Genomic DNA, 18,696 nt, shown 5'->3' on the forward strand with positions numbered 1-18,696 from the left:
GTGAGGACAAAGAAGGTGTTGGGAGGCGGCCATGGGGAAGTAGTCCAGGAGTTGTAGTTGTCACACAACTGTACCAGGAGGCACTCTAGACAGCTGCAGTCCACAGGGCCCTGGGCTGGAACCTGGAGTAGAGGGCAGGCCCAGGTTCCCCCCAAACCTCTCAACTCCTGATCAAACACAGGAGGAATTGACCTGGACTGTGGCTCCTACCAGAGGGGAAGGTCTCTTGGCTTTTTCTCGACCCAGAGGACGAACCTGTGAGGCGAGCAAATCCGCCAATAAGCGCAGGATCCACCAAGGTAGAGGAGGAACTTTGTCACAGTAGTTAATAAATCTGTTTATTCTACCTGAAGCAGTGTGTTTGGTTTGAAGCATGTCAGAGACTCCCCTTGGGATAATAAGCCTGGTGCATATTAATATCTTTGTTAAATTGCCAAACTCATATAAGCTTGCAGTGTCCAGCGGGCATAACTGGATGCTGCAAGATGGATGTTCCTAGGGTTGTGTCTAGGACCAGAGATATTGACTAGTCTCATTCGGTTGCACAATCCAAGGAGCAGCTTACATGCCAGAGGCTGTGCATAAGCAGCTCAGGTGTGGGGGTTCTCACAGCAGAGCAGCGTAAGGCTGGCTCCCAGAGTCAAGGATTGGAGTGACCTAGCAGATCACCAGTCTAGAAAAGACCAGAAGGGAACGTCACAGTGGTGCCACAGACTGTAGCACTGCTGAGCAGCTTGGTGCTGCATGTTTGAGTGGCTTCAGCGGTACCGAGGCAAGGATGGCAGGTTTCCCTTTTTTGCCTTTTTCTGAGCCAGACGCTTAGGGTCTTTGGCTCGCATAGTACCCACGGTACCGGATGGTCACGCTGCCTGAAGTAGATGGTCTCAGTGCGGCCAGTACCGATGGGGTCTGAAGTGTTGGGGAATGTCTCTTTTTCATGGGCTTCTGAGAAGGGGAGGTCAGACCCCGTTTCTCTGTCACCTTTTTAGAGGAGTGCTCCTTCCTCTGAGAGGATGATGGGAAACCTCTGTCAGATGCTGCCGTCTCAAACTGAGGGCAGTAGAGAAGGAACTGAGGGAGGGTTGGTTGGACAGTGCTATGTAACCGCTCGAGGCAGTGCAAGACGGACAACGCATGAGCGACCCAACCAGGCACTACTAAAAATCTCCGATTACATGTGCAAGGGCACAGATTCATCGAAAGTGGAGCAACCACAGGGACACTCTTCAAAGAAGAACTCCCCTTTATATAGGCATCTGCTCTCTTTCATGCCTGGATGTGAAGAGGAGCATCGTGGAAATAGAAATGGACATGAAAATGTGGTATCCTGGCAGTTTGCACAGGTTTTGTGGCTCTAGAGCCAAGAGAATTATTAAAGAATTAGAAAACATACCTTACAGTGACAGACTCAAAGAGCTCAATCTATTTAGCTTAACAAAGAGAAGGCTAAAGGGTAACTTGATTACAGTCTACAAGAACCACATGGGTAACAAATATTTGATAATGGGCTCTTCAGTCTAGCAAAGAAAGATATAGCATGATCAAATGGCTGGAATTTGGAGTTAGACAAATTCAGACTGCAAATAAGGTGTACATGTTTAACACTGAGGGTAAATAAGCACTGCAAAAATGTATCAAGGGTCATGGTGGATTCTCCATCACTAGAAATTTTTAAATCAAGACTGGATGTTCTTCTAAGAAATATGCTCTAGGAATTATTTTGGGATAGTTCTATAACCTATGTTATGGACAGACTGGATTATCACAATGGTCCCTTCTGGCCTTGAAATCTATAAGATCTTTTCTTAAAAATAGCAAAGCAAGATATCAAAACCTTTTTGGGAACTGCTCTTATTTCCAGACTCCAGGTAAGAATAAATTCCACAGTACTTCCTTGAGGTATATGCGCTGGCAGAGCTGCTCCTGTGGAGTGGAGAAATGAAAATTAATTAGTTAATTAATTAAAGCCAGCAATAATTTCACAATGCATTTGTTCTTTAAAGAGATATCAGAGTTAAACTGTACTCCATATTCTGAATTATTGACATTTTTTATTAAATACCTAGTCAATATTCTCTAGTGAAGAACCTACCACAGAACTCAAGCTTATTGAAGGTGTGAAATAAAATAATAGGGTTTGCTAAACACACATTACTATATGCTTTACTGCTGAATTTTGAAGGCCTTATTGCCACCTCCCATGTGATGGAAAAATCTCCATGGAGAGAAGCTCTCCAGAGTTTTCCCCTATGCTCTCCATTACGATGGGAGTGTTTGGTAGCTCTATGGATTGTGGAAGCTGCAACTCTGTCACACCCCACTGACCACTAAGGCTATGTTTTTACTGCAGTTAGCTCAAGTTAACTCCTCTCGAGTTAACCTAGTTACAGCGAGCGCAGCCACACTGCAAAATAACACTAAAGCTGCACAGAATGACTGCTCATCAACTGCTAATACAGTATGAGGTCTTACCCTCAACTCAACGGGATTTCTCTCAAGGGGAAGGCAGGATTAGGGAGGAGATATAGGGCAGAGACACAGACCCCTTCCTTTTGCCTCTGACTTTTCTCAGCCTAGTTCGCTCCCTGAAGCAACATCATCTGCTGCAAATGTCTCAGGAGGAGAAGCAGACCTGAGGAAACAATCTCCTCAAAAGGCAAACACAGCCTTTGGACTTGGCTGGGAATTAGACAGACACATTACTGAGCCCATTAGTCTGAACATCTGAAATAAAGTCTGACATTTCCCTTGGAAAAGATCTGTAGCTGCAAGTTCTGGCTGAGCCACTGGCCAGTCAGAGGGCAGAACAATCTTGAAGAAACTTCAGAGGGTGGGGCAAACCTCTGCTGCCAGTGACTGACAGGTCCAGTTCTGCCCCCAAGATGCAAACACTGTAAAGTACCAACTAGAATGGATCTGTGGACCTTAGTGCACAGAATGGAAAATTTCTTAACAATTTCTGCTAGCACAGAAAAATTCACAGACCACAATTCTGGACATCTGGGCTTCTCTCTGCAGCTCACAGAGGCAGTTGTGACAGTATACTCCATAAGGCTTTATGGGGTGGGGGTGCTCATAAATGTATGTGTGATATAACTGGAATAGGGTTTTGCTACATATGCCATGTAACATATCTATGTAAAGGTTATGATCTACTGGTTATGTTCATCCTAGTTGTATGTAGGCACCATTTGTGTGCTCAAAGTTATGAACATTGGCTGTATAATTGCTTGATTTCTAAGTAGCCTTAGTTAAAACATTTGGTCACTTCTTGGGAAAGGAATGTGTGAATTAAGTGCTCAGTCCAGAAGCACTTAACAGACAAAAGAGCTTGGAAGGCTCCAATCCACATACGAAGTCTTCCTGGAGACATACAAGATACCATGTGGAAATCGGCTTCTGCCTGTAAAGACTGAGTCATGCATGGACATGTGACTTGCCCAGGTGACCCCAGAACTCCATCTTGGAGCTGGACTTTGCATAGGAGTGAGGAAGGGGGTCTCAACCACAAGAGAAAGTCTATTTAAACCAGTGAGAGACCCCTCCATTTTGTCTTCAGCTGGCTAAAGAAAGAGCCTCTCCACCCCCCACGGGATACTTAAAGGAAACTGGAACTAAGGTCAGTAACTACAGAGGATGACAGTGATTGCTGGACCCAGGCTAAAAGGAGATTAGTCTGTAAAAGGGAGCATTCTGGAACTGGTGAGGATCTTATCTGTATTTAGTTTGATTAGACACAGATTTGCGCATTTTATTTTATTTTGCTTGGTGAATTACTTTGTTCTGTCTGTTACTACTTGGAACCACTTAAATCCTACTTTCTGTATTTAATAAAATCACTTTTTACTTATTAGTTAACTCAAGGTATGTATTAATACCTGGGGGAGTAAACAACTGTGCATATCTCTCTATCAGTGTTATAGAGGGCGAACAATTTATGAGTTTACCCTGCATAAGCTTTATACAGGGTAAAACGGATTTATTTGGGTTTAGACCCCATTGGGAGTTGGGCATCTGGGTGCTAAAGACGAGCACACTTCTGTGAGCTGTTTTCAGGTAAACCTGCAGCTTTGGGGCAGGTAATTCAGACTCTGGGTCTTTGTTGAAGTAGACAAGAGTGTCTGGCTCGGCAAGACAGGGTGCTGAAGTCCTGAGCTGGCAGGGAAAACAGGGATAGAAGTAGTCTTGGCACATCAGTTGGCAGCTCCCAAGGGGGTTTCTGTGATCCAACCCGTCACATCAGTGTTTTGGCACCATATGCTCTGGCCACACCTCCTCTGCTCCCACTATTCCAAAGCTATAAAACTTACATAACATCATTAGCAGATATTCCAGAGATAATGAAATAACTATGTACATTAGACCAAGGAAGACAGTCATATGGTAACGGTTCTATTTAGTATATGACTCTTAAGTTATGAGCCATCCAGGATGGGTAGAAGATGCTGCGAGCAGAATGAAAATTATCAATAAGAAATCTTCTGTTCTACAGCACAGCATCTCCCACAATCCTGAATGCTGGGAAGTAGCGAGCAGTGAATAGATGTAGGGAGGGTTATGAAACAAAAGTCTGGTAGGAAATAAGTATCCCCCTTTTTGTGAGCTCTCTCAAAAGCCTATTTCTGGGCCACTGCCTGCAGCACTTGCCTGCCAAAGGAGGTGTCTGCAGAAGATAAAAGGTCCACCTTGTAGTGTTTAATGAAAGTGTTAAATTGTAGACCAAGTGACACTCTGTACATTAAAGTGGCACCCTGGAACCCCCATATTCACCACTGTGATATGATTATATGTTTTGTACAAAGTATGCCTTGTGAGGTATCATTTTATAAGTTTTGATCTGTTGAACAATAATAATCTGTTGGATAGTATGTATTATCACTGTACGTGAAGTTATGAAGTATTACTATAAGTGTTACTGAAATATGTTGTGAGGTTGGGAACACCCACAACCAGCCTTTCAGTTACAACAAAGGAGTAGCCATCAATAGCCAGACAGTTGTTATTGGCTCATCAACACACAATCCACTATCCCAGAGGCTTCTAGAGAAGGTACATGCACAATGGAAACTGCTTGACCAATGGGAACTGTCTGACCCCCACATAACTGCAAGGATCTTTTTAGTAGATGGAAGAATGGATAAAAAGAGAGACAGTGCCATTATCAATGGGCCTCTCTCCCCCACATCTCGACAGCTGGAAGAATGTCTACAAGACAAAAATTTGAACTAGGGAAGTTTGATCCCAAGTTGGAAGTTATTCCAAGCCTTTGTATTGAGGAACTATAGCCTGTTTGTACCTTCTGTCAGGGTGAGAAAAGCTGTTTGATTCAACTCTTGCTTAGACTAAAAGTTTAGGATTTAGAATGTGTGTTTACTTTTTATTTTCTTAAGGTAACTCTCTCTGACCTTTATGCCTACCACTTATAATCACTTAAAATTTTTCTGTAGTTAATAAATTTATTTTAATGTTTTATCCTTACCAGTGAGTTTGTCTAAAGTACTTGGGAAACTAAGCTCAGGTTACAAAAGCTGGTGCATGTCCACTTTCCTTTGGCAAAGTGGCGAACTAGCTAATAAACTTACACTTGCCAGACATCTGACCAGTGCAAAACGGTACAGTTCTGGGGTGCAAGACTGGGGAGCTGGAGAGAATTGGCCAGAGCCTTCCTACTGATGATTTATGACTGGCTGGGAGATCATTCATGAAACTCAGTTGGGTGTCTGTGGATGTCTGTGTGAGTGCAGTGCCTATCAGAGGCCTAGAGCTTGACATCAGCATCAGATGCTGAGGCCACCCAGGTTGGTTGGATTGGAGGGCTCAGTGGTCCCACAGTCCAGGTTGCACACTGGAAACCTCATTACAGCTGCTCCGCAAATTTCTGAAGTGGACACATTTGGTCATTCTGCCATGAGGTTGCTAAGGAACTCAGGAAGCGAGACTTGATCCCTTCTGGGACAAGAATCTCTGATGATCTGTAGGCTTCCACAATACATATTCTAATCCACCTAACAATGGAGAACTTGAAAGCTCTGAGTCCCTGCATTTCAGATGGAAGGACACAAATAGGGAGCCCAATATTCTTGTGGAGTCTATATGCTTGAGATAGAGATCAGAAGATTATTGAAAACCTAAGGTATGCCACACCTTTTCAGTTGGATGTTGTGTTTTGGACAGAATAAAAGAATCACAACCTGTTGGAAAGTATGGAAAGAGGAATTTACTTTAGGAAGACAGGATTCTGGTGGCCTTAGCTCCACCTTATCCTTGTATAACACAAAGTAAAGCTTCTGTATAGATAAGGTTGCCAGTTCCAACACTCGCCTGGCAGACATGACAGCTACTAAGGAACAAGTGTTAATAGATAAAGAAAAGGCCAACACTGAAGTCAGAGTCTCAAAATTAGTGGAAGGTCCCATTTTGGGAATAGCTGCCTGACTGCTGGTGTGGCTTATCGGACTGCTCAAAGCAATGTGGCTATTTGTGAACTGTCTGCCAGGGAGTCTGAGGATTTTGTGAATAGCCTGATACTAAGAGCAGACATTTGACATGCAGTGATACTGGACTGAAGGCCTCTGTCCATGCCTGCTTGGAGCAAGTCCAGAATGGTTGGAATCTGTATTCCCTGTAAGCTACCTGGTTGGGCAGCCACCCAGGAGAAATTCAAGTGCCGCCCAGTTGATTAGCAGAGTGCGCACATCCAGCAGCATGTGTTCAGGTGCCCCTGCCCCCACTGCTTTGCAGCCACGTTGCTGTCCTGCAGCTGCTCCCGGGACCCTCCTGCTGGCTGTACAGAGTGGGGGGGGAGGGGAGAAGGGGGGCTGATGTGAGGGTGTCCATCTCCCCCACCCCTGTACCTCATCTCTACAGAGCAGGGGAGAGGGGACATCCTGGGTAAGGATGACTTGGAGCTGCTGCAGTCTGAGGTCTGAACTGTGAGTGACTGAGTGCCATTCTTAAAGAGACAGCACCCAGTTTCTGAGACTTCCCCAGCAACCAGCTCACACAGTCCCTGTCTCTCTCACTCTCTCTCTCCCCCTCCCTCCTGCCCATGTACCCCATCTCCGCAGAGCAGGGGCCGGGAGACAACAGGGCTCAGGACAGAGCAGGAGAGCCTTCAGTGAGTGCCTTAAAGAGACAGCACATGGCATTTATCAGAAGCTTCCCAGCAGCCAGCACACACACTGTCTCCGAGTCACACACTATCTCTCTCTCTCTCTCTCTCTCACACACACACACACACACACACACACACACACACACACACACACACACAGATTCTCTTTCACACTCATCTCCCAAAACATACCTGTATTATTATTGTTGTTACTTCTTGCAATGCACATATATTCTCTGTAATTTTATTCTTTCAAAGTGTGTTTTATAGTGCTTTGATTGGTCTATGCATTTCATAATTTTTTTCGTACACTTAAATTTAATTCTTTGAGTAGTGAGTTCTAAAATGCCTTCTCTGTCCTGGCTGAAGTAATTATCCCTATGGTAACTTTTAAAAAATATATATTATATCTAGGTTTTTTGTTTCTACTGTGGCACACATCCGCACATACCTCAGTGCACATAAAATTTATTCCACACATGGATGGAGAAAATTAAAGGGAACATTGGTTGGAATGCCTGGTATCCATGGAAACTGGAGTACAGACTCCAGTGTCAGCCCTGTTAGGTCTAAGAATCAAGGTCTCTTCAGCCAATTAGGAGTTATCAGTATCACCTGTTGCCTGTTCTAATTTTATTTTTCAGTAGTGAAAAGGGTGGAAACTTGTAAGGTATGCCCTGCAGCCAACTGTGCGATAAGGCATCTGTCCCCGTCGATCTGGAGTATATCTCCCTTCTGAAGTATTTTGGCCTATTTGCATTTGTACAATTCATGGACAGGTCAGTCAAAGAGAGGCAAAACATCTGAATGATGAGACTGAGGAGATTGAAAACCTCCTGATTCTGGCCCCACTAAGATAGTCTGCCTTTTGGTTCAGGTCCCCTTTGATGTGGTTTGCTCTGAGGAAAAGGAAGAACTGTTCCGCCCACCTCATTATTTTCATTGTAGTGCTGAACTCGTTGGTCCCTCTGGTTGTTTAAATATACTACCATAGTCATATTGCCTGAATGAACCAGGACATGGTTGCCCTTTAGGATGGGCTGGAACCTTTGCAGAGGTAGCTTAACTGCTCTCAAATCTCCATGTTGTGAGCCTTTTCCTTTTAGCTCCAGCAGCTCTGAGCTATTTGGGTCTCCCAATGAGCTCCTCAGCCCTCCAGGCTGGTATCAGGTGCCAGGACGAAAGGACCTGGAAAGCAGATGGATATGTCTTTGAAGAAATTATTGTGGGCTGGTCACCATTGTAAGGAGTTGAATACCTGTTTTGGAGCCCCTATTTGATCTTTCATATGTTCTAGTAAGTGGTGCCAAACCTTTTAGCATGAAGGCTTGAAGACTTCTGATGTGTGATTGTGCCTGGAGTGATCCCTATGCACAAACATCGGGCAATCTAGCAATCTAATCTGGAGGCATAAAATTCTATGGTAGACCTCCTACAGCTCCAGAGCAAGAAAATAAATTTCTGAATGGAGCCAGAGAATTTTTCATGGTACTGATAATGAAGCTGTGCTTCTCGAGGAAAATCAACATCCGAGACATGGCCCTGTATGCTGCTGACTGCGATGGAGCTTTGATCAACTTAGTGTTTCAGCACCATTGGTCATCTGGTTCTTGAATGTTATAGTGCCTGAGGTCACTCGTTAATATGCTTGCCTTACTAGGCTTGTTCCATTCATCCCTAATCACTCCCTCAGAGAAGGACTGAAAGGGTCTTGCAGTCTTGGGGTACGTCTAGACTACCCGCTGGATCAGTGGGTAGCGATCGATCTATCGGGGATCGATAAATCGCATCTCGTCTAGATATATCGATCCCCGAACGCGCTCCCGTCGACTCTGGAACTCCACCAGGGCGAGAGGCGGAAGCGGAGTCGACGAGGGAGCCGCGGCTGTCGAGCCCGTGCCATGAGGATGAGAGGTAAGTCGAAATAAGATACGTCGACTTCAGCTACGTTATTCCTGTAGCTGAAGTTGCGTATCTTACATCGACCCCCTCCCTCCCCCCCACACACACACACAGTGTAGCCTTGGGGAGGATTTTGAGGGGAAGAGTTTACTCTGAGGCTAAATCACAGGAGCCTGCTCAGGTTTCAGAGCCAGACAGCTCACCTTCCTCACTGGAGGAGGAGGAGGATTCATATAGCCTGGATTTTTTGTGCTTTTTCTTCCCCTTTTTAGATTTTTGTTAACCTTTTTTGCATACTTTGGAAGTGTAGATGCTCTGCTGCAGCTTTGGTGAGGCCTTTTGCTGCTTGCCTTCCTTAGGGTCTGGAGCCCTCTTGAAAGGTCTGCCTCAGTATCCGTCCCCAGTGGGTCCCATTCCCCCTGCATAGGGGGAACTTGTAAGAGCCTCCTGGTCAACTTGGGAAGGAGGGGGCTAATTGAAAGCCCTGTTACTTTCCCCAGGGCACTTGGAATGCACTTTAAAACTTTGGGGAGGGGGCGGGAGAGGAAACCTATGGCCTCAAAAGCCTCCATTCTCTGTTCTGGGACTTAGCCCGAGTCAATTGGTCAGGGTCCTCCTCATTTTTGGAACCTCTCCCTGCTCTGCACTAGGGTTCCTGGTCCATTTTTCCCTGTTGGAGTCATGACTGCCTCAGTGGGTAGGGTACCATACCTGCCTGTCTGACTTGCAGCTGCAGGACCTAACGGAGTTAGGCTGGGAGGGCTCGACACTACTTACCATCTGCTGAGCCTAGGAAGGCTGCCTCACATATAGAATAGTGCTTGGATTTGACCCAGTGCTTTCTTGGCTGCTCTGCCATCCATGTAAGGGTCTGAGGAGACAGCAGGGAGAAGTTGCAATGGAGTCACAGGGAGGACTAAACCCCTGATCCAGGAAGGAGACACAACCCTGAGGAGGGAGAACACTGCTCCCCACTGCCCAAAAAACTGGGCAGAAAAGTTAAAATAGAAGTAGTAAGAACAGGCGCAAAAGAGACCGCCACTGTCTGCTGCTGTGGAGACAGACAATCTAGCTGCAAGTGGGAGCAGAGGGAGTGGCCAGACTGTGCAGTGCCAAAACACCAATCCACTTCCGCGAGCTGCAGAGAGACAAGAACAGCCCGGACAGCCAGAACTGTGGGAGACACTGGGCTGCAGAAGGATAAATTTCTGAAAAGTTGATAATTGACTTCAACCATAGCAGCAGTCTCTATCGTTCATACACACATACCATATATACAAGACATAAAAATAACCAAGTAAGAAACCTGCTCACTGAAGTGTTTTAAACAGCAATAGATCACAAGAGCATAATCCTTTTTCATTTATTATTTATACTGAGCAATATACAAGTATAGCATTTCACAGATGAATAAAACAAACATGGAAACTGAACTACACTGCAGTTTCATTTTTTTTTCTGGGTAGTGCCAAATTTAGGGCTCGTCAAAAAGTGCTACATTAACAGCCCTAGAGATTGAATTTCTCTGGTTACTTATCACACAGCCTAGACAGGCTGAGCAGCTGCAGTTCAAGCCTCCCCTCACTATCCTACTAATGTGCATTGAATCTGACTTGAAGGGACTACACACCTCTTATGGTCTCTAAATAGTGGACTGAACATGGAAACTGAACTACAATTTGAGACCTCAATCTTTGGGTTTAGCTGAGCTGTATCACTCCAGCTGGGGATTTCCACACCAAAATTGAATCCCAGTAGGCCCATTAAGGCAGCTTTAGAGCTTGCTTGCACCACCAGTGCAGCAAAAAGGGGGGCAGGGGCCATACAGCGGAAAGATGTGGGAGGGCATATCTGGCCCTACATGTTCAGGGGGTCAGAGAGGATCTGGCCCTACATTGTTCTTTGACAAACCTACTATCAATAATTAACAAAAAATATAAACAAGTATCTAGTCAAGACACTGCAAAGGCTGGGCAAATTAATCTTTAGTGACTGTGCTATACTTGCTGATTGTAATAAATGAAGGTTACTTACTTGTAACTGTGGTTTTTTGAGATGGACTCTGCATATTTACACTTTTGGGATATGTGCCAGCTCATGCTATTGAGCGGTGCAGCCTTCGATTAGTAGTGCCTTTTAGAACACTCACGCACCCCAACCCCGTCCTTCCCCTCAGTGTTCGAGCACGTTCTGACAGTGGGGCTATAAGGGGTATGTGTGCACAGCAGCAGTGGCACCTCACTTCCGTCCACTGCTAATCACAGCATCACAGAACTGGAAAATACCTCAGAGGTCTTTTAGTCCAATCCCCTGCAGTCAAGGCAGGACTAAGTATTATCTAGACCATCCCTGACAGGTGACTGTCTAACCTGCTCTTAAAAACCTCCAGTGATGGAGATTCCACAACCTCCCTAGGCAATTTATTCCAGCGTTTAGCTACCCTGACACTTAGGAAGTTTTTCCTAATGTCCAACTTAAACCGCCAGTGCTGCAATTTAAGCCCATTGCTTCTTGTCCCATCCTCAGAGGTTAAGAAGAATTTTTTTCCCTCCTCCTTGCAACAATCTTTTTATCTACTTGAAAACTGTTAAGTCCCCCCTCAGTCTTCTCTCCTCTAGATTAAACAAACCCAATTTTTTCAGTCTTTCCTTATAGGTCATATTTTCTAGACTTTTAATAATTTTTGTTGGTCTCCTTTGGACTATCTCCAATTTGTCCACATCTTTCCTGAAATGTGGTGACCAGAACTGGACAAAATACAATGTAGAGTTGTGAGTAGTTACAACTCTGCAGAAAAGAAGGAAGGTGGAGAGTGTGAATATGCAGAATTCATCTCAAAGAACTCTGGTTACAAATAACCTTCATTTCAAGGTTCAACAAGGACAAGTGCAGAGTCCTGCACTTAGGACGGAAGAATCCCATGCACTGCTACAGACTAGGGACCGAATGGCTGGGCAGCAGTTCTGCAGAAAAGGACCTAGGGGTTACGGTGGACGAAAAGCTGAATATGAGTCAACAGTGTGCCCTTGTTGCCAAGAAGGCTAATGGCATTTTGGGTTGTATAAGTAGGGGCATTTCCAGCAGATCAAGGGATGTGATCATTCCCCTCTACTCAGCACTGGTGAGGCCTCATTTGAAATACTGTGTCCAGTTTTGGGCCCCACACTACAAGAAGGATGTGGATAAATTGGAGAGAGTCCAGCGGAGGGCAACAAAAATGATTAGGGGACTGGAGCACATGACTTATGACGAGAGGCTGAGGGAACTGGGATTGTTTAGTCTGCAGAAGAGAAGAATGAGGGGGGATTTGATAGCTGCTTTCAACTACCTGAAAGGGGGTTCCAAAGAGGATGGATCTAGACTGTTCTCAGTGGTAGAAGATGACAGAACAAGGAGTAATGGTCTCAAGTTGCAGAGGGGGAGGTTTAGGTTGGATATTAGGAAAAACTTTTTCACTAGTAGGGTGGTGAAGAACTGGAATGGGTTACCTAGGGAGGTAGTGGAATCTCCTTCCTTAGAGGTTTTTAAGGTCAGGCTTGACAAAGCCCTGGCTGGGATGACTTAGTTGGGTTTGGTCCTGCTTTGAGCAGGGGGTTGGACTAGATGACCTCCTGAGATCCCGTCCAACCCTGAGATTCTATGATTCTATGATTCTTCTTTGAGTGTATTCTGCATGTCCCCACTCTTGGGACAGTTTAGTCAGCAGTGCATATCGAAAGAAGGACAGCGGGTAAAGAGTCCTAATTAAACAAGGACTACAGAAACAATCTACCAAACTGGTCACCTCATGCTAACACACACTGCTTAGTAAACATACGTATTGAGGTCTACATGGCTGCTTTTACAAATTTCATTTAGTGGGAAATGCCTTACACATGCTACAGAAGCAGCAATTCCTTGCGGAATGTGCTCTCAGCAGAGCAAGAGGAGACTGTAAGGCATTTTTATAACTTCCCAGTATACATTGTCTGACCCATCTAAGATAACATTTGTGCATAAACGGGATTTCCTTTATAGTTACTCACATAGTTTGCTTGAAAATCTAAAATCCAAGGTCCTAAATATCTTTTAGCATCCAAACAGATAACTCTGACTTGCCATTACTTGAATGCGGTCTGGTGAAAAACAGTGGTAGACTAACAGATTGATTGACATGGAAATGAAAAATTACTTTTGCTAAATTTTGTGCGAGGACAAAACTACTTTATGAAAAACTGTAAATGGAGGGTCAGTCATTAAAGTATGAAGTTGACTAACTTTCCTGATTGATGTTATTGCTATAAATGTATACTATAAATGCAGTCTTAATCCAAAGATGAAATAGAGAATAAGAAGATAAAAGTTCAAAAGGTGAAGACAATCTGTGATAACATTGTTTGAATTTCATTGGGGGGTATGCTCTCTCACAGGGGATAAAGATTTAATAACTCTTTCAGAAACCTTTTAATGTTATGCAAGAGTATAGATCTATTGTTATACAAAATGGTACAATTGTGGCTAAATATACCCCAAAGTGATGTAATAGATAAACCTTTATTCTTTGGAAACAGCAAATAAATCTAATACGGATTGAATAGGAGCTGACACAGGATCAATATCCTTATCTGATACCCACAGTGGAAATCTTTTCCATTTTAAATCATAACCTTTCCTAGTTGATTGTCTTGTAGAATTAAGTAAAACATGTACATCTACAGAGACATTTCTCTAATTCTGTCAGAATCCTATTGCTCACACTATCAGACCCAATGAAAGTAGACTTGGATGATAAACTTTCCATTGCTGCTGTGATAGAAGGTCCAGTGACAAACATAAGCATCTGTAGTTCCCTTTCAAAGGAAGGAACAAGACCGTGTACCTCTACTGTCTTGGCCATGCAGGGGTGACAGGTATCATCCTGGCTGATCTTTACAACCTTCAACATTGAAGAGAATGGTGGGAAAGCATACATTAGATCTGTACCCCAAAAAGGAGGATTGCATCTGTTCACTCTTGTTCTCGAACAAAAACAATGCATTTGGTGTTAAATCTTGTGGCACGTCTATACACCTCTACCTTGATATAACACAAATTCGGATATAACACAGTAAAGCAGTGCTCCGGGGGGACAGGGCTGCGCACTCTGGTGGATCAAAGCAAGTTCAATATAACGCAGTGTCGGAGAAAAACTCGGTTCTCACTTTTTGTTTAGGTGCAGCAGAGTCAGATGCTTTATTATTTCTCAAGCAATTGCAATTGAGGGAGGGAGTGTCCTAGGACACAGGGTCGCCCCAGTCCCGGACAGGTCTCTCAACAGGAAAACAATTACAGCAAGCATTTATACCTTTTGTTACAGACAATAATAAGCAACAGCTGCATTTTGTTTATACATAGACCATCCTGCTATCTTTTTTTCTCACTTCTATTTAGACGCCAGTCTACATATTTTGTTATCAGTGCAAGGTCGCAACAACTTCTCACACAGTTCTTTCCCACTCGCCTCACACCATCCTCGCTTCTACAAATCTCGCATCATTAGGGTTACAGCTGGCCTAACTCTTGCTAACAGCTAGCCTGACTCTTGCTAACAGGCTGCCATGCATTAAGATCCCCTACAAATCCCTGTCAGTTCTTTCTCTACTTCCACAGCAGTTTCACCTATAACTTGGTAAGATTTTTTGGCTCCTGAGGACAGCATTATATCGAGGTAGAGGTGTATTTGGAGTGCCCAAAATAACACAAATGTCCCAGATCACAGAGTCTTTTGATGACCATTCATACATCTGGGAAGAGTCTCTGCTTAGCTGATGAGCTAACTGGTTGAGAGATCCTGCCACATGCAGAGGTACTGCGTAAATCTCATGAAGTATACACCAATCCCAAAGTTTGTTTCTTTGCAAGGAAGCAATGAATCTAGTGGAGAAACTTGCGATGTAGTCAAAGAGAAACCTTTTCTTTGTGAAACACTTTATAAGGAAGGTCCACCATATGGCTCTGAGCTCGCTAACCCTCCTACTGAGGTGATAGCTACTAAGAATGCCACCTTCATGGACAGGTAGGCCAAGGTACAAGTCTCCATGGGTTTGAAAGAGGACTAGTGAGCTTGGACAGGGCAAGGTTAAGGTTCCACTGAGGGGTAAGTTTAAGCATTTGGGGGAAGGTCTTGATCAGGCCTTTCATGAACTGTACTGTAGTTGGGTGAGTAAAGATCGAGTGTCCTTCCACTGGAGTGAGAAAGACACTAATTGCTGCTAGAGGTACTCTTAGTGACTGGAGAGAGAGAGAGACCTGAAGTTTTCAGGGACAGGAGATACTGTAAGCATCCTGGTTGTTCTAGACTATCTGGAGAACATTGATGTAGTTGTGTTCAGGCTGAAAAGCATCTCCACTTGGCCAGATAGCAGGTTCTAGTAGACTCTTTTCTATTCTGGTTAATGATCACCTGAACAGGAGCCAAACACGAGCATTCTATTTCTGATGCCCACTCAAAAACCAGGCCATGAGGTGGAGATAGCCCACTTTGGGATGCTTGGTCTTCCTCCCATTCTGGGTTAGTAGCTCTGGGAACAGGCAGATGCTGATTGGTGGGCTGGCATAAACTGTTAAAAGTTCTGTGAGCAGAATGTCTGGGCTAATGGGGTGCTAGGTGACGTTGGCTTTGTTACAGCATATCTTCCCTACAACCTGCGGAAGCAGCAGAATGGGAGGAAAGGCATATGTGAGGCTGTTCGTCTAGGACATCAGCAGAGCATCACCTTGGGAGTTGCAACCCATAGCTCCCCTGGAGCAACATAGGGGGAGCTGTCTATTAGTTTGGGATACAAAGAGGTTCCATAGTGAAGTATCCCACTGTGTAACTATCTTGTTTAGGACCGAGTTGTGAATCTCCCACTCATGGTCTATCAAGAAGCTTCAGCTTAATTTGTCTGCTAGGGAGTTGTGAATACCGGGAAGACACATTGACTATATCATGACACAGTTCCTGAAATGACAGTTCCAAAGTCTGATGGAGAGGACAAGATCTTGCATGCGAAGCGGACCACTTTCAGTACCACTGGTCTCTCGTGGGGTCCAGGTGCCTTAAGTAGTGCGATTATCCAGGTGAGAACCTCATCCTAGAAGGGAGATCTGTCATAATGGGGCCCTGGGTGTGGGAGTTCTGAAGGCAACTCCCACCATGATCTTTTTTGGGTTTAACCACATTAAGGAGGTGATAACTCTGGTGGGAATGACTACCCTGGAGTTGATGTGGTCCTTATTTGGTTGATAGATCCACTGGAGCTAAGCCTACAAGCATTACAAGTGGAGTCTGGCAAAAGGAGTCATGCAGCCATATGGCCTAACAGTGAGAAGCACTTATGCATTGTGATTTGTAGTCTATGGGTGACATGTGAAATCAGATTGTTCATGGCATGAAGCCCTTTTGAGGGGAGGTACGCTCTTGCAGAAATAGAGTCCAACTTTCCCCCTAGAAAATTAATTGACCTTGTGGGTAACAAAACAGACTTTTCTTCATTTATGCAAAGGCCCAGGGCTGCTAAAAGTTGTATGAGAAACCCTGTCGCCAACCTGACCTCCTGACGAGATCGGCCTTTCAGGAGCCAGTCGTCCAGATATGGGAATATCATATAGCCCTGGCATTTCATCTGAATGGCTACCACAGCCAAAACCTTTGTAAATACTCTGGGCTCTATAGCCATCCCAAAGGGGAGGATTCAAAACTGGAAGTGTTCCTGGCCTACCATAAAACGCAGGAACTTCCTGTGTGATGGGTGAATGTCCACATGGAAATATGTGTCCTTCATATCAAAAGCTGTGAACCACATCCTTTCATGAAGGGAGGGGATTATAGATGCCACCATAATCATATAAAACTCCAGCTTTGGAATAAAAATGTTGAGTTGCCAAAGGTCCAGGATGGATGTCCGCCCTCTCTATTTTTGGGGGGATTGGGAAATAACAGGGAGAAGAACCCTCTACCATAGTAATGAGGCAGAACACATTCTATTGCTCCTTGGTTTAAAAAAGATTCTCCTTCCACTGAAGAATTACTTTGTGTAGGCCTTGCTGGAGCACTAGGCATAACTAAAAGCATGAACCAAAGGCTGTGAACCAGAGTAGGCTTGGCCTTGGCAAAATAACATACAGATATTAGCTAACGCCAAGTAAGCACATTCCTGACCGGAAAGGACGGTACAAAAAACACACAGATCTCTCAAATAACTTTGTAAACACTTTCCTAAAAGATGGTACAAGAACACACCGACCCTTCGTAAGATAAGGATGGGATGACAGGATAATGGATAAAGATGTTTTGTTTGAACTAGCAGGTATAATGACAAGGATGATAACTAATAATGTCTGGAATGTAATACTTAACTTATTTGTATCAACATAACAAAAGGAGAAGTCATAGGAGCAGCTTTGTTCTAGCCTACGGGACAGGATCCTGGTGTCCTGACTAAGCTGGTAACATTGTCATGGGCATACACGTTAGTGTACCTGTAGAGCTTATGGGACGCTAATACCATGCTTTGTCAGCAATAATCCTTGCTGAGCACCTTCGCCACTGAACCGAGCATGTGGTTTTTCTTGTGAATGACATCGAAGTCTGCTGAATTAAAATGGTGTCAGCTGCACTAGCAGACAGTGCAGCAGCATTCCAAGAACAGCAACACCAGCAGCAGTAAGAATGCTGCAGCACTAATAACACGCCACAGCACTAACCCCACCTCATGAGAGTGGTCCCCAAAGGGGGGACAGGGGGTTTGTGAGGAGGGAAGGACAGAAACTCTTTGGAGTATCCCTGGTGGATAATCTCCAGAACCCGTAGTGATCTTGTTCCAGTTGTGGGCAAAGAGTGTAAGATGGCCCCCAAACGTGACAACGGCAGGGTGCTTGGCATCAGTGAGGTACGCAAGTCTCAACCAATATGTCTAAAGTGGCTCTTGCCTGGTGGCTGAGAGTGAGTAGAGGTTGTGGCAGTAGAGGGGGCGAAGAAGCGAGGCCTCTGAATCTTTTAGCATATGCACAGAGGCTCAGCTGTGCGCTGATAATTAGGTGCATAAGGAGGGAGTGACCTCAGGCTATAGGATTGCTTTGAGTGTTTCCTCCTGGGGGTGGAGTATAAATCCCCAGGGAATGCAGAGTCAATCTCAAATCTTTTAGTGAGTGCAGGGACTCATCCATTTTCTCTTTGAAGAGATTCAACTAATCAAAAGGGAGGCCCTGGATGGTGTTTTGGACCTCCCTATGAAATCCTAACAATTGCAGCCAGGAATCCCTCCTCATGACTTAACTAGTGGCCAAACTTCTGGAAGCTGTGTCCATTGCATCGACTGAAGCCTGGAGGGCTACTTGGGCCACTAGCTTCCCCTCATCTAAAATAGGCAGAAATTGAGCGCTATCTTCTGTATGAAGCTTGTCTCTAAAGTTTGCAAGCCTGGAATAGGTATTAAAATTGTATTTCACTAACAACGCTTGGAAGTTAGCGACATGAAATTGCAGGCCTCTGGAGAAGAAGACTTTCCTCCCTAAGAGGTCCAGTCTTTAGAGCCTTTATCTGCCATTTGACAGTATGGCTGAGCCCTTTCAAACAGCCACCTGAACCAACAGCAAGCTGGGGGCAGAATGAGAGAATAAGAATTCAGCCCCTTTAAAATACTGTTTCTCAGCCCTTTTCAGTGTACGGGCCCAGGATG

At 44.6% G+C, this 18,696-nt stretch overlaps 1 protein-coding gene across 9 annotated transcripts in view; it reads right to left on the reverse strand.

Annotated features, from left to right (window-relative positions):
• The window catches only part of MTRR (5-methyltetrahydrofolate-homocysteine methyltransferase reductase), a 129,007-nt gene that overhangs the window by 65,208 nt on the left and 45,103 nt on the right, over nt 1-18,696 (reverse strand). For all 9 annotated transcript variants that reach the window (XM_045003657.1, XM_045003663.1, XM_045003661.1 and 6 more), the window contains one exon: nt 1,835-1,923. In XM_045003657.1, the coding sequence (XP_044859592.1) occupies nt 1,835-1,923 (89 nt within the window). The remainder of the gene's footprint in view (nt 1-1,834; nt 1,924-18,696) is intronic.

This window comes from Mauremys mutica, chromosome 2, assembly GCF_020497125.1.
Source record: "Mauremys mutica isolate MM-2020 ecotype Southern chromosome 2, ASM2049712v1, whole genome shotgun sequence".
NCBI lineage: Eukaryota > Metazoa > Chordata > Testudines > Geoemydidae > Mauremys > Mauremys mutica.